At 48.2% G+C, this 15,414-nt stretch overlaps 1 protein-coding gene across 2 annotated transcripts in view; it reads left to right on the top strand.

The window, feature by feature from the left end:
- Positions 1-15,414, top strand: part of PTPRN2 (protein tyrosine phosphatase receptor type N2) — a 630,571-nt gene that overhangs the window by 512,266 nt on the left and 102,891 nt on the right. For both annotated transcript variants that reach the window (XM_064385950.1, XM_064386029.1), the window contains one exon: positions 12,172-12,384. In XM_064385950.1, the coding sequence (XP_064242020.1) occupies positions 12,172-12,384 (213 nt within the window). The remainder of the gene's footprint in view (positions 1-12,171; positions 12,385-15,414) is intronic.

The following is a 15,414-nucleotide window of genomic DNA, read 5'->3' as shown; positions in this document are numbered from 1 at the left end:
TACTTTTTCGTAGTTAAACTGTACTAGTTTGTTTTCATCTCAGGAAAGAAGAAACAAACACTCTTTCCATTATGATATTAAAATAGCACTTTAACAAACTAATCTGCTGATGTTACAGTAGAGAAAACTGATACCTCACAGTTCTCTGAATTCTTGGCACATACAGTACTGAGGCATAAAAGGAGTCCAGCATTTCAATGATAGCCACATTTTGTTATAACAAGATCACAGTGTAAAATCATGCATTTCTCATCATGTTTTGCCATTAAACATGTTTTAAGTTGGCATTTTTATAGAAGCTTCTTAACCAGGCTTTCATAATAATAGTATTTAGTCTCATGTTAAAACAGATTTCTATTTTTATCTATATTCTGTGAATGTAAACCTAATCACAATGGAATTAAAGTTTCAATAGTGCTTTTTTTTTTTGTGAAGTACCAATTTACATAAAGCCTCACTCTGAAAACATTTGCTACTGTGTTCCAGGTGCTATTCTGATTGGTTTTGTTGATTTGTATTTGATTTCTTTAAATGACGGGTGCAGGATTGGGCCCTACAAAGACACTCAAAATGTTCTGTATAAAGGACAGGTTACAAAACACCTGCTGTGACTCCTAAGGTATTTTGAAACTTTGTCTTCAATATTAAGTTTTCCTTTCCGGCTGTTCAAATGTTTGAAGGATAGAATAATTACTGAATTAGGTAGAATTACACTTATTTTTTGATGTAGCTTCTAATAAGACTCCTCTGCCTTGTCCTGTGCTTTATCCCAAGAAAGAGGTGCACCTGCAAATCTCGAAAATATCAGCTTTAATTAAATTGTATATTAAAAATGCAATTTATCCACTGGTCTTGTAATATTTTGTTAGTGGATCAGTAACATCACAGGCAAGTGGATCAGAGCAATCTAATAGATTTGGGTTTTTTTAAGTTACCTGAAAAAAATGTAATGCAGTAAAATCTTCATTTGTTTAAAAAGGTCTATAAATTCATCCAGTTTTATCTTACTAATTACCTTTATAAGCAATACATTATCAGGATGCCACTTCTACAGGGCTGCATCAGCCCCCTGGAAGATGAACTGACCTTTTCAGACTGTTGGACCTCACTTCACTAATGGGAACCCCCAAACATTTCTTCATCTCTTTCCTGTTTAAAAAATAAACAGTCAAGAGGGCCAATGTGAACAGAGAAGTAATCAACAGGAAAATTTGCATCTGAGTTTGTTTTGATGAAGCATAGAACTATTTTATTTATTGAAACTGTATTAATGTAATTAAAATAAATGGAAAATGCACTCTTTACTTAATTAATATTTTAAGCTGTCTCTGAAGAATAGTATGCAGCTTGAATTTAGTTATCATTTTTAACCTGCAAGACAGATTAATTAGATTCAAATCTTAGCCAGAATGAAATAATTTTCTTAATAAAGCTAAGAGCTCTAGAATTTACTAGTAGAATGTGTCTGTTGTTGATCTTTACAGATGAGCATGAGAAGATAAGACATAAAACTCAATGGAGTCTAGTGGTTAAAATTCTGCTAACTCTACTTTTAAATTATGGTCCTAGGTGTTGGTTTTATTTATAAGAAAGGTTTGGTGTTTTCAAGACATGGGAGTTCTGCCTCTTTCTTAATACAAGTATTCCTAAAGTTCAAGTAATTTAAATGCATGTGGTATGGGTAGTTAATATTTGGAAAAAATGGTTTGTTCATCAGAGTGAAGGAAATTCAACTTTGATTTCAATATCACATAAACAGAAGATCTATAGAAAATCCTCTACAACATATTTGGATCTGTGTTTAATGAGCAAGGCTCCAAAGGATAACTTATAAACAAAACAACAAATGAAATTAAATAGTGTTTTAGCTTTATCATACATGCTTTAAAAGAATGAAAATCTATTTCATGCTGTGCATTGTGCATGCATTTGCAGAATGAAGTGTCTGAACTTAGAAGTGCAGACAGATCTGTAGTCAGAAATCAAGGCAAAATGGTCAGTGTGGCTTTCTGTGCCCAATTATGAAGAACAGATTTTTAGGGAGTCCTGACAAACAGTGGTAGTTCTCAGGCAAGAGTTTTGTTCTGTGCAAAATGGGAATACATTTCAGCATCATTCTCACTGAAATTGCAAGATTTAGAATATTTTGAGTTTAGGCATAGTTCAAACACAGCTCTTGAATTTGGATGAATGTTAATGTGAATCTTCAAAATATCGGTATTTTTAGATGCGTTAAACCCAAAGAAACTGTCTCAAAGTCATTTATACTTTCAATGTCAACTTTTTTTTCTGAGTAAAAGACATGAAACTTTCTAGAAATTTTATAATTAAATGCTGCTGATGACAGGGTTTTTTTTTCTTTTCCCATTTTTAATTAATTAAATCATATGAGAAAATTTATCACTAAGTCAGTTCACAGATATGTGACCAACAGTTCTATAGATACTTTAAAACAGATTTTAAATTTAAAATGAGTCAACAATTGAAAATTATTTCTTCTGTCTCTCAACACCTTCTACATTTTTAATGAACAACACATGAAATAATCTATGTTTAAATAATTTCTCCCTGTGATATAACCCTCACAAATATCTATCATTGCTTCAAAGGTCATATTTAGAATGGGATAAAAGTAATGAAAATTACATAAATGTGAAAAGTTTTTTAAATTTCACCACAAATTCTTCAAAATCTTACTGTTAAAAAAAAAGTGCTTTAACTAGCATTTTGCGGTCTCTTGACACTTGGCCAGTCAAATTCATGTTCAACCCATTCAGCACCTGAAAAGATCCAATATTTTCCCAGGAAATGTTAATTAATATATTTTAAAGTACTAAATACAAACTATAAAGCTAATGGAAGTATTTATCAGTTTCAGACAGTTCATTAGAAGGATCAATATGCAAACACACGTGTCCTTTTAATGAAATCACTTGGTGGGTTCATTTATCTTTCAACTTAAGCAACGCAGGTTAGTGAGCAGATTATGTATGCTCTGGCTCTTCCAGGGCCAGGAGAATATCAGACAGAGAGGGTCCTCTCAGGATGACAGACTGACAAAGCAATGCTTTCAGACCAAGCAAGACAAACGTGGCTGAGGAAATGTTTGGAGAAGCCAAATTTGTGTTAATCTGTGGGAATGTGAAGGATTTTGCATGAGCAGCAGCCAGGTGAGGAGTACCTCTCCTGCCTGGAGACCTTCTTTTCAGAAACGGTGGTGATGTAAAGGGCATTTTCCTCGCCCTGGAATGGGAAGGGTGGATGTGGGGGTGTTAGTGGGGATGAGCCCATGGCACAACCACTCTGCACTTTCAGGACCCGGTAGAACGACGCTGTACTGGGGATGGTGATGACATTTCTGGGCTGTCCTGCAAGTTTAAGTGAAGTGTCGCTCTGGGGCGGGGCGGGGGTGCTCTGGGAACTCAGGCGGCCCTTGCCCTTCCTTGGCGCCCCGCGCAGCTGCATGTCCCTTACCCAGGTGCCGGCTGCCGAGGGGTGCTGGCAGGATGAATACTGTCGAGAGGAAAAGGGGGCAAAGGAATGGCTACACGGGACAGCCGCGAGGAGCCGGGAAGGCAAAGCCCGCCGGGGCCGGGCAGGCGACAGTGGCCGAGCCCCACACGGCTGCCGGGACAGCAGGGGTGGGGGGTGCGGGTGGCCATGCCATGCCATGCCATGCTATGCCATGCCATGCCATGCCATGCCATGCCATGTCGTCCCTTCCCTCACACTGCCTCATCCGCACCGTCCCACCGCGGGGGTCGCTCCGCGGCTGGGGAAGGGGCGGGCGGGCTGGGGGTCCCTGCCGAGGGGAGGTGTGTGCAGCTGCCCGGCTCGGGACAGCTCTGTCCGGCTCGGGACAGCTCTGCCCGGCTCGGGACAGCTCTGCCCGGGAGCCGCTCGGGCCGGGGCAGGCCGGGGCGCAGCGGCCGCGGGGCGTGGGGGCGGGATGGCTGGGGAGGAGAAGGGGAAGGGAAAGGGAAAAGGGAAGAAGAAGGGGAAAGGGAAAGGACTGCCGGCCTCCACGGACAGAGGAGAGCCGGCTCTGCCCTGTCTGCCCTCCCCAGCCGCAGTGACAGCGGGAAACAATGGGGACAGGGAAGCGGGAGGGCTGTCCATCGGCGGGGGAAGGAGATCGAGGGGACGTGGCTCCCGCTGCTGCCGCTCCCCGCCGCTCCTGTCCCGCTCCCGCAGCCGGGGCACTTCGTGGGCAGATGCTGGGGGGAAGGAGGGGGTGGCGCAGCGTGTTTGCCGGCGGCATGGGGGAATTTGAGGAGATGGGGAAGGCTGCAGGGTCCGTTTCGTTAGCAGGGTCGGTGCTGCCCCGGGCCCCTGCGCTGGGAGTTACGGGCGCGCAGCGCCGGGCACAGCACAGCCCCGCTCGCCCGCGCCGGCTCTGAGCAGTGCCTGTCGCTATTGATCGAACTGCACTTCGTTACTGTCCCGGGGCTGGTCGGAACACACTCCTCCTTCCTAATGTCGTGTGGCATTTGGAGAACGAGGACGAGAGGGGAGAAAGTTTAGATCTTCTTTGCTTGGCAATGTGTATAATCTTTTTTCTTTTTTTTTTCTTTTTTTTTTTTTTTTTTGAGGGAAGAAGCGTTGTGGGCTTCTTTGCCGTATTGTGATGCAAATGATTTGTAGCTTTTTCTTGCTGTCCTTGTTTGATTTTATTTTTGGCTTTCTGTCATTGTTCTGCCCTCCACTTCCATCTTGCAAGAGAGACACCAAGAAAAAAAAAAAGGAAAATAAAAAGAAAAAGATGGGGGAGGGTGCGCGTAAAAAATCAACCAAAAGAAAAAAAAAAAAAAACACCCACAAAAAAAACCGCCCGCACATCCACAACAGAAACCCCAAACAGCTTTTCCAAATGAGTGACACAGCCCGTGTCCATTCATCGCCGCACTCCGGCGAAGGGTTTCTGCACAGCCCAGACCTCCTTAGCCAATTGCTGCCAGCAACATGTGGAGGGGAGGCATCGCTATAGCAACCGGTGGATGGGCCATGTGCGGCAGCCGGCAGGGGCTGCGAGCAGCCCGATATAAGGAGGGCAGCGCCGGGGCGCGCCGGCATCCTCCGCCCGCGCCCCGCGGGGACCACCGGGCCGCCCGGGGCCGCCGCCTGCCCCCGCCGCACCGCGCCGGGAGGCGGCGGCGGGCTGCGAGGGGCGATTGTGCTGGCCGCCGCCTTTGTCTGCGCTGAGGAGGGGCGGGGGGGGATGAGAGGGGGAAGTTTTGGCACCGGAGGAGGATTGCGAGAGCCCGCCGACCCCTCGCAGAGAGGGGCCCGTCCCGGCACGCCGGCAGCAGGTACATGCGGCGGGGGACGGGGTGGGGGCAGCGCCCGCGTCTCTCGAGGCGGCCCGGCCGGGACTCGGGAGAGCCTTGTGCGCGGCGTGGGGTGCGGGGGCGGCCGGGATGGGGCAGCCGCTGCCGCCGTCCGCCGCCGGTCGGGCCGGGCCGGGTCTCCGCGGAGCAGCGCGGGCGGACGGAGGGCTCGCCTCGCCTCCGCCGGAGCCCTGCGCGCCCCCGGCCCAGCGCAGCCCCGGGGGTGCCCCCGGCGCGGGGCCGTCGAACAGGCGCGGGGCGGAGCGGGCAGCGGGCCCGGCGGGGCCAGGACGTGCTCCCGGCTCGGGGCCCGAGGACGGGACCCCGCCGTGGGTGCGGGCGTGCGGCCGCGGAGCCCCGGCCCCGGGCGGGCACGGCCGAGGGGCCCGGCCCCGCTCCCTGCGAGACGGGGCGGCTGCTCCGCCGACGGATCCGCCGCGCTTGCCAGCATAACCGAGAGCTGGCTCGGATGCTGGCACTCGGCTGTAAAGGCGCCTTATCTAATCCTTGAATTATGTGCCTTCAGCATCAGCATTAGATCAGCGCTGGCGCTGCGGCTCGTGTTTCCCTTGCTAGCTGAAGATATTTGATTAAACTCGGCTATCGCTGACCGACCTCTTGGCTCGGGCTCTGACACTCTGTGACTTAGACCTGCCGAGCCCCTCTCTTTCACGGTTTTACTCCGGCTAACAAAGCCTGGGCTGCGGAGGAAAACCTGCTACCTGGTGCGCCCACTCTGCTGCTTTCCCCTAACTGCCCCGGAGTCCTTAGAGACGGGGATCGAAGTTTCTTCACCGTGGTTTCTTCACCGTCTCCGCGCCCTCCTCTTCTTGCTGCCACCTCAGAGGTGCACGGTGCGGCTTCGGACAGGATGGGCCGTGCTCCTCCATCTCCGACTCACCTGCCTCCTCCACAGGCATGGATGTGGCTGTCCGGTTTCCTGAGTTGTGTATTATCCCTACACTGTCTCAGTGATGCTGTAGGCTTTTGTGCTTTACTCTTTACCTAACTGCTGACTTAAAAAAAATACCCAGATGCTCATGAAAATCTTGAAGCTCATTGAATTTCCTCTTTCACAACCTTATTCCTTCCATGCCACAAACTTCTTCGGGGTGCTTGGACATTCCGGCATTTCAGTATCACCTTGTAGTGGGATTCAGAATAATAGCTCTAATTTCTTGTAACTCTAACCAGAAACTCCACTTCTGTTTGCCTTTAGGAAGCCAGAAGAAAATATCTACCATTGATCAAGGGATCTTTGAACTCAGTGAATTCTTGATTGTATTCAGTCATTGTTCATGGTATTAATCCTACTAAAAGGTATAGAGACGCTCCAGAGTGCTTTGTGGTGTTGAAGGTTGTGGAAAGATCATTGTACCCCTACAGATGAATAGATCTGTGGCTTTTGCAGTGACCTTTCTCAGTGATTTGAATAAGCTGCAGTTCCCAGAAATCCATCTGCCTTTTGTGCTTGTCGATTTGTCTAATCTTTCCGACCCCTAAAAGAAGCAAAAAGTACCTTCCCATCCGATTTCATCCTCCCGAGTAAAAGCATTAAATTGACCTCGTTTCAGGTGATGAACTGACATTTACTGAAAGTGATCCTGGCATCAGGTGAGCTTTCCGGGGAGAGAAGGAGGGGGTGTCTAGCAGCCCTAGAAATCTCTCAGTAACTCCAAAGATAGTATTTAAAACACCAACAAGTAGCCTGGACCAAACAGCTTGGGAGTGCAGTGCTGAACACAAGGGGTGTTACATGCACAAAAGGTGAACATCCCCAGGCCCTCTGCCCCAGCCTAACCTGACTGGGAGCACAGTAGGGGAGGAGGCACAGCTACCAAAACTGAGGGAGATGCTGCTGTCCCTTCTGTTTTGTTTTCTTCCTCTATGAAAGGTAAAAAAATCTTCTCTGTAGCTTTCCTGGGGACAGATTATGGTAGCCAGCCTCCTCCTGACGTAAAGTGTTTCTCTGGTTTTCTAGTAACCTATCAAAACTTAACCAGCAGAGTGGATCAACCTATGTCTCAGATAACCCCTGGGAGAGGAAAATTGCTAGAAGTGAATTTAAGTTTAGATTTATATAAATGAGCAGACGTACATGGATGTGTGTATAGACACATATGAACACAGACACACATTATATATATACACACCCACACACATCCCTTTCTTCATGCTTTCTATATAAGGAAATAATACATATCCTTTATATTTTCATATAATGTCAGTGGCTGCAACTGTTAACAGAGGATATTCCTTAGAAAACAAACAAACAATGAACCAAAACTTATTTTAGAGAAGTTTATTTTTAAGACTAATGATTTTCTTGTAGAATTCTTTTTTTTCTGCCTAGGTACTTTTTTCCCTCCTTGAATGGCATATTTGCAAGTACAATTTCATCTGCACAGAGGAACAATAGCTTTCAGTTGCACAAAGGATTTCTCCCACCCTGAATCCAAACCACAATGCCTCTTGCTCTGATAATAGCTTCTGAAAAGATTTTGTAATGCACAGAATTAATACATGATTATTTCCGCCTCACTTCTCTCATTTATTAGATTCTATAGTGAATTTCAAATTAAAAATAGCACCTCTTGAGTTTCTTAACGTTCTAATATTTTGAAACAAATCATATTCTGAAGTTCTTCTTTTTTGCCCATATTTACTAAGAAATCTTCATTTTTTTATTATTGTTCAAAAACAGAACTATGTAATATAAATGTAAAAATCGAAACATGCAAAAATTGCAAAAAATTATAATGCTGAGTTGTTTAAAAATTAATTGTAGTGATTTTCTCATTGCTAACTGGAAGAATGGTCAGGTGCAGTAACTGGCAAATTGGGTTTTAAAGCTTTTTAAATTTATGAACCAAAACAAAACCTCAACTTCAGTTGGAGTTTTTGCAAGGACCAGAATCATGCCCTGTGTCCTAAAGTAAATAAAGAAGTGTAATTCTGCTGAGGCATCTGTATGGTGAGCTTGCACATCACTGCATGGGGAGCTCCTCTCTGCTCTTACAAAGACTTTCTCCAACACTTCCAGCATAGGTGTGAGAACTTATTTACATGAAAGCGTACATTAAATATTTACTGACATTTGCCTGGGATTCGTTTGAAATGTCGGCTGTTCTGCTGCATCATGGGATGACACCGCGGAACGGGACGCTGCTCTTTGATTAGAACAGTGATTTGTGACTCCAGTGTTATGGCTGCTCTAGTTAATGACTCACTTTTGGGTGTATATAAAATGTGTTCTGTCGAGGGACCGGGAAAGCCTACATGAGATCAGACCCTAAGAATTTTCTTTCCTCTTAAAAAAGCCACAGACCCTCACAGAAACAGGGTACTTCGAGTAAACACTGTGTGTGTTAGGTGTGCTGTTGTTCTTTGCTTTCTAGCATTTCAGCTAGGTCGGGCTGTTTCAAAGCAAGGCTGGATGAACACCTCCAAAGCCTCTCCATTCAGATTCACTTTCTAAGCCATTCATTTAGGAATTAGTTGTTTTTCCTTCATTGGGACTTCATTGATACTCCACACTTTTCGAAGGAGAAAATCATTCAGAGGAATGTCAATATAGTCTGTTATGTGAAGTTTAAAAAATGCATACTTACATGTAGATGAGTTTAATATTTAATTGCGTGTAATTTATGTGGTCTATTTATTTGTTAAGCCTTGGGTGGGGAGATAATTTGTTTTTCTTGTTATGCAATAGCTATTGTTCCCCTTCCACCCCAGGCACACGCACCATGGCACACGCACCACGGCAGCCCCAACCAGCACAGGGAGAGGTGTTCTGCTTTAAAAGACATCCGACTGTAAATGTCAAATTCATAAATATTTAAACACTTTTCTTTCAATTTCAAGTCAAGGCTGACAGGACGCCTCTAATTAACCCTGGGCTCCGTTTCAGGCTGGGGCCTTATTGCGGGGAAGAATCAGGGGGTTAGGCGAGGTGGGGAAATCTGTGCTCTTGGTTAGAGGCAGCGGGGGCGGCTGGGGGGAGAGGCGGGAGGAGGGAGGGAGCTGGTAACTAACACGTCGGATTAATTTTTACCCGTTTCATAATGTGATGTTTGGTCAGTTATCGAGTAGGATGAAAGGGCAGCGGGTTCCTCCAGCTGCCTTGGGGACAGTGGGGGCTGTGTCCTGATGGGACGTACTCGGGGGACCGGGCCGGGCTACCTTCTGCGGGTCCGGGTGTCCCCAGCCCGGGGTCCAGGGACGCCGCCGGTGCGCGGCCCGGAGCCGGAGCCGGGCGATGGGACTTTGCCTCCGGCCGCAGCCGGGGCTCCTGCGGGACATCAGGGGCATCAGCCGCTGGTCCCTGCCGGGGGCGGCGTGGGGGCTGGCCGAGGTGGCCCGGAGCACCAGCCCCCCGCCGGCAGGGAGGGGAGAGCGGAGCCTTGCGGGCCCCGACGGCAGCGGCTCTGGAGCTGCTCCCCGTGAGGCGGGAGGGAGGAAAGGAACGGGAGAAGGGCCGGCAGCGCCCCTCTCCCTTCCCCTTGGGCGGATCCGACGTGGCGGGCTCCCCGGGCAGCGGGGAGCGGCCTTGGCCCTTGCCCCTTGGCCCCTGCCCTCCATCTCCTCCCAGGGCACGGGGGTCGGGGCAGGCGTGGGCGCCGCTCCCCCAGGAGCTTTGCAAGCCCTCGCTTGCTAGAAGCCCGTCACAAGGGACAGGGCTACACAGACTCCCCCAGGGCAGACGCTTGCCGAGTGTAAGCAGCGCCGAACGCCCCACGGAAGGTTTCTAACTCTTCCCCGTGTTTCAGGCTCCCGAGTGCAGCTGTACGCTGAGAGTATGTGGGGGGGGCTCTTCGAGCAATTCTTTTGTCAAGGGCAGCCAGCTCCGGGGACGGCAGCCCCGGCTTGCGAGGCAAACTGCCTGGCGAAGTTGGAAGCAACATCTAAAATAGCTCTAACTCCAGTGGGAGAAAGAGCCTGCCGCCCTTTCTCTTCTGCATGTTTACTCGGAGCTTTTGACAGCACTTTGTCAGTATCATTGTCATCGTTTCTCTGGCATAGCCCTTTCCCCGTGTGCTTGGTGCGGCTCTGTCACAAGGCATCCGGAGGAAAAAAAAAATCGTTTAAAACCGTGGTAGAGATAGCAGAGAAGTAAGGCTCAGTGCGCGAAACTGCCCGCCAGCCTCTTCCCTCCCGTCGGTGCCCCTGAGCCCACCCGGGGGCCGAGGCGGCCCGAGCCGCCCGATGAGCGGGGCCGGCCCGCGGGGGAGTCCGGGGCTGCGGGGCTCGTCCCTGCCCGGCTGATGGGGGGCCAAACACCGCGGCGACAAGGATTAACGTCCCGGGGCGCAGCGCTCGGCGAGGGGGCGCCGGCACTTGGGCGGGAGCCGCCTATTGAGATGCAGATTGCGACCCTTGGCCCCGGGGGGACGGGGCCTTTCAGGGAGATGCTGACGGCGGAGCAGCGGCCCCTTACCCCCGCGGGGCCGAGGCGGCGGGAGCAGCGAGTCCGCGGCGGCTGCCGTCGGTGCTGCCCCGCCCGGCGCGGGCCGAGGGCGCGCTGCCCCCGGGGCAACCGGGGCAGGTGCCCGGCGGGGGCGGCGGCGAGGAGGCGGCCCCGGATCCCCCCGCGGCCGGGGCGGGGGTGCAGCCCCCTCCTCCTGGTGGCTGTTGGGATTTGGAGGAGGGGCCGGCTGCCGTGCAGGGGAGGGGAGGCGAGGCGGCGGGCGCGGCGCTGGCTGCGCGGACGGCACATGGCCGGTGGCCGCGGCGAGCCCCGTGCCCGCCCCCCGCCGCCCCGCCGGGGCGCACGGACCGGCCATCCTCCTCCTCCTCCGCGCGGCGCATCCGGGCAAGAAAATCCGGGAGTCTGACTGAACCTGCTTTTCCATTAACTCAGCCTCAGCCCCGGCTAATCCGCAGCACTGAAGGCAAGGAGGCTAATTAATGACAAGCTTTTACAGTCAAGACCAGCGATAATTGCTTTGGTGGCCTTTATGATTACAAGATAAAAATGGACCGGGCCTGACATAAGAGCCACTGTGTACACTGCAAGACAGGAGGAAATTAAGAGCTGGCTAGCTGAATACGGAGCAGAAAATTACTAATAGAGGAGAGATAATGAATAGGCCGGCTAGGCATTCATGGGGAAAAATCCATTTTGTTACCACGCGAAATTAGGTGGTGGAAAGGAGTTTGCTAATTGTTCTCGTCTTGTAGCAACCGGGACTGAGGCAGGGGCGTGCTTTTCAATTCATTTCCCTGGTAATTGTGAAAAGGGGAATGCAGGCCAAATGAGTCTTGCTGCAATTTGCGCGCCTGGTCTTTTCATTTTCATGTTGCGTTTTTAATTGTTGCTAATATAGGTTATAATGAAGCTAATGAGGGGAAATTATTGTACAACTTTTTAGCACATGGAGACAAGTGAAATGCACTAGAAGGATTCTCTCCTATTGCTGCAAAAATAATAGTAATCTGGAGGAGTTTGGAACTATCGGGGTTTTTTTTAAGCCGCTTCCCTCTACAACAGACAAAAGGAAGGATCGCCACCTACTTTTTTTTTTTTCTCCTGTGTTTTATTTTTCACTAAGAAAAAAAAAAAACACCGGATTTTCCCTTGCTGCGCCCCTCGCAGCCCCCGACCCTCGATGCGCTGCGAGCGGGGCGCTCCGCGGTGCTTGCGCGCATCCCGCGGGTCCGCCTCCGCCTCTCGGTAGTTGAGTGCGAGCCGCCGGAGGGGAGGGCACGGCAGCGGTCCTGTCCCTGCCCCTCTGTTTGCCTCCCTCCCCGGCCCAAAGTTAGGGCTGCCGGGTGTTCCCCCCGACGGGATCCCCCGCTCCGCGACCGCGCAACTCAGGCGCTGCCTCTCTCTCCTTCCCTGCAGAAAAGCAACGTCCCGCCGCTCGCGCAGCGCGGGGAAGAGGCACAGTCGGCGAAATTCCTCCTCCTCACCCTCCTCTCCCTCGCCTGCATCGCCGGGGTCCTGGCGGCGTCGGGGGTCGCCTACTGCCTCCGCCACCGCGCCCACCACCGCCTGAAGGAGAAGCTCTCGGCCCTGGGGGCTGACAACGGCTCCGATGCGCCCGCTGCGTACCAGGTAAGGACCAAGCTCTCCTCCTCCGGCCCTGCCCCGCTGCCCGGCAGACCCCCGGGGGGGCCCTCCTCGCCTTGGGAGTCGCGGGGGTGGGTTTGTTTCCGACGCTTCCCCCCGCCCCCGTTCCATTCATAGTCCCGCGGATTCGGTGTAGCGGCTTTTTACTACTGGGTATTAATCTTGGCTATTCTGGTAGCTGCTGTAAATTCGTGCCTAATTAGAAACATTAAAAAAAAAAATCCCAGCCCTTGCCATTGAAATTCTCAGAAAAATAACATTAATATCCATAATCTGTCACCCCTGCCACTATTAATAACGAAAAATCTTTAACATTTATGAGGAATGGATTGCACGGTTATCTGAAGATGTCTCTCTTTTTGAGTAATCGACTTCTTCAGGGTCTGATATGAAAAGAGCCTTTGACCCGATCTGTTGCCACCTTCTGCCATTATTCAGATAAAATGAAATCTAATGCTGATAGATGGGAGGTAAACCAGGAGTGGTTCTAGGAGAACAATGATAGCAGATGTGTACCCAGTAATGCTGGAGGACTGCACTCAGCTTCTCAGAAATAAATCAGAAACCTCGAGCTTTCTCTTTCAGTTTCAAAAGTGTTGGGTGGAGAGACACTGCGTTTTCCTGAAGTTTGTTTTGGATCATATGGCACTTATTTCTTGGTGTGTTATTGCTGTGGTAGTGCGTGTGTTATGGTAATCTACCAGACAGCCCTGGTCTGCTACCCAAAAATATTTGGAGTGTGACCAGGAAAAAGAATCTGAGAATGTGTAAACATTGTCTCTGTAGTATCTCTGTCTATTGTGCGCCCATAGGGCCTCGCTGACGGCACTTTTTTGTCAAGTTTTATTTTACTTTCTTGTTCTGCTTAGGATCAGACATTCTGGCCTTTCTGTATCCTGGAGCTGAGATAGATTTAAATTGGCAGCTGAGAGTATTTTGGGAATAAACTCATATTTCCTCGCAAAGTTTGGATCTGTCTGTACCTCTTAGATGTTAAACATGTAATGTATTATTTCCCCAGGCTGGGTCTAGAGAAAGTATAGAATAATAAATATGAATGTTTCTATAACAATTAGTATCTTCAGGAATGGCTTTGGTTTTCACTTTTAAAGAAATGTTTACTTTTTAAAAAAAAATCATTAGATCACATCTTTGCATTTACTGACTTCCAAAGCAAGACAGAGTGAGAGCAAGAGCATTTCCTGTAGACAAAAAAATGAGTGTACTCTATCCTGGGATAAAGTGTGAACAAAACAGCAGTTTTGTTGGCCAGTGAGACTGTGGCCATAAATATTTTTGTTTTATTTTAATAGGTGCTTTGCTGTTGGCTTATTTAAAACACAGAAGCAATAGGTAGGCTTTTTCTTCCATTAACTGTGAATAGAGGAATTCTTAATTTTTTTGAAAAGCCCTCCAGGTTCCAAAACCACACTTGAAACTGAATTTCTGATAATTAACAGGACAATCTTCCTACTGACAGCTCTAATTAATAGTATCTGTAATTAAAATCGTGCCCTTCCAGCAGGAAAATTGTTTGAATTTCTTGGAGTGACCTTTTTTGCCATTTCTCCTGGGAGTGTAGTGGTTGATATTGATTTTATAATGAGCTCGGTTTGTTTAATAAGAATCTGTAATCCAGACATTAAATGAAATGTGTGCTTCCTTTTTTTCTTCACAGATTTATATATGTTTTAAAATCTTCATATTTAAATCTCAGAATGACATTTTCTGTTTTGAAAACAACAACAATGCTTCGAGATTGCTGCTCAGTTTTTCAATAGCAAGATTGTATTAATATTCTTTGTTCCTGACCTCTGGGCCCAATCCTAACCACCTGACTTCTTAAACAGTTCCACTGGGTTTTCAGGAGAACTGTACTCATGAGTGGGAGGAAAAATGTTTTTCCTTAAAAACAAAGGTTTCTAAGAGCTTGGCTCTCCACCCATGGAAGTAAATGGGAATTCTGCCATTTGTTTCAATGGCAGCAGTAGGAAGCCCTAGTATGGGCAGACAAAATTCTCAGGCAGTTTTGATGCTGCTAAGTAGCATTTTATCAAAATGAATTGCTGTGCCTGGGTCTGTATATAATAAACTGTTCACAAGGATTTGAAGAGAAATAGGATTTAGCCCTGTTCACATTGTCAGAATCACCTTACGTTGAGCTGTGTTAAGTGTAATGGATATCTGGTGTGATGCATGTTTTGGATAACATCAATTAGGTCTCAGAAGGGCATCTGCTATCTTTTTCCTCATCTTCTCTTGATACTTGTAGGGGAATAACGTAACCTGCATTAATATGGGAGTAGGAAAGAGGCAGGCAGCTTTCAAAACTGTACCTACGTGGTTCTCCTCTTTTATATGTTTCCCAAGTAGCCACTCAGTTAACTCGATGTTTTTTAAAAATATGAATTATATCAGGGCTGCTGCCACTAGGCTTTGAAGCATGGTACTCCAATGTGTTGCTGCTTACAGCTGACATGCCAATTCAGATTATTTTTTTTTATTTGAAGGGGGAGAAATTGGTTGGTATAAAAGGGCCTGGTGGCCCAATGTGATTCAGAGAGAACACAGAAATATCACTTCGATTCACATGCTTCTCAAAATGTCAGTTGTTTATATCTTCACATAAACAAGACTGACCTAAATTTTCAGCATTTAGTAGAAGCATTTTTCATCCTAACCCAGTTTAGCCAGGGGAGTTCATTCAGGGTTTTACTCCTTCCTTACTTCTCCTGTGAACTTGGAAGAGTTTTTTCCCATGGCTGTTTATTGGCAGGGCTTGGGGGGTTTTTTTCCTTCCCTTCCTGGTTTGTGCAGTGAAATGCCATCTTGAGTAGGGGAAAACAGACAAACCATATTATCAGGGAAATAGCAGGTTGGCTGCTGAGTCTCCCCCCATACTGGAGGCGTAGCACTTGTCAAGTAACATCACCCTCCCTCAGGCACGAGCACTCCTTACACTTAGCTACTAACACAAGTCTTTCTTGTGTAACTGTGTGAAGAAGGCAGGACAAC

This window comes from Passer domesticus, chromosome 1 (genome assembly GCF_036417665.1).
Source record: "Passer domesticus isolate bPasDom1 chromosome 1, bPasDom1.hap1, whole genome shotgun sequence".
Lineage (NCBI taxonomy): Eukaryota > Metazoa > Chordata > Aves > Passeriformes > Passeridae > Passer > Passer domesticus.
Note: the sequence above shows the minus strand (reverse complement) of the source record. Positions and strands in the feature narration are given on the sequence as shown.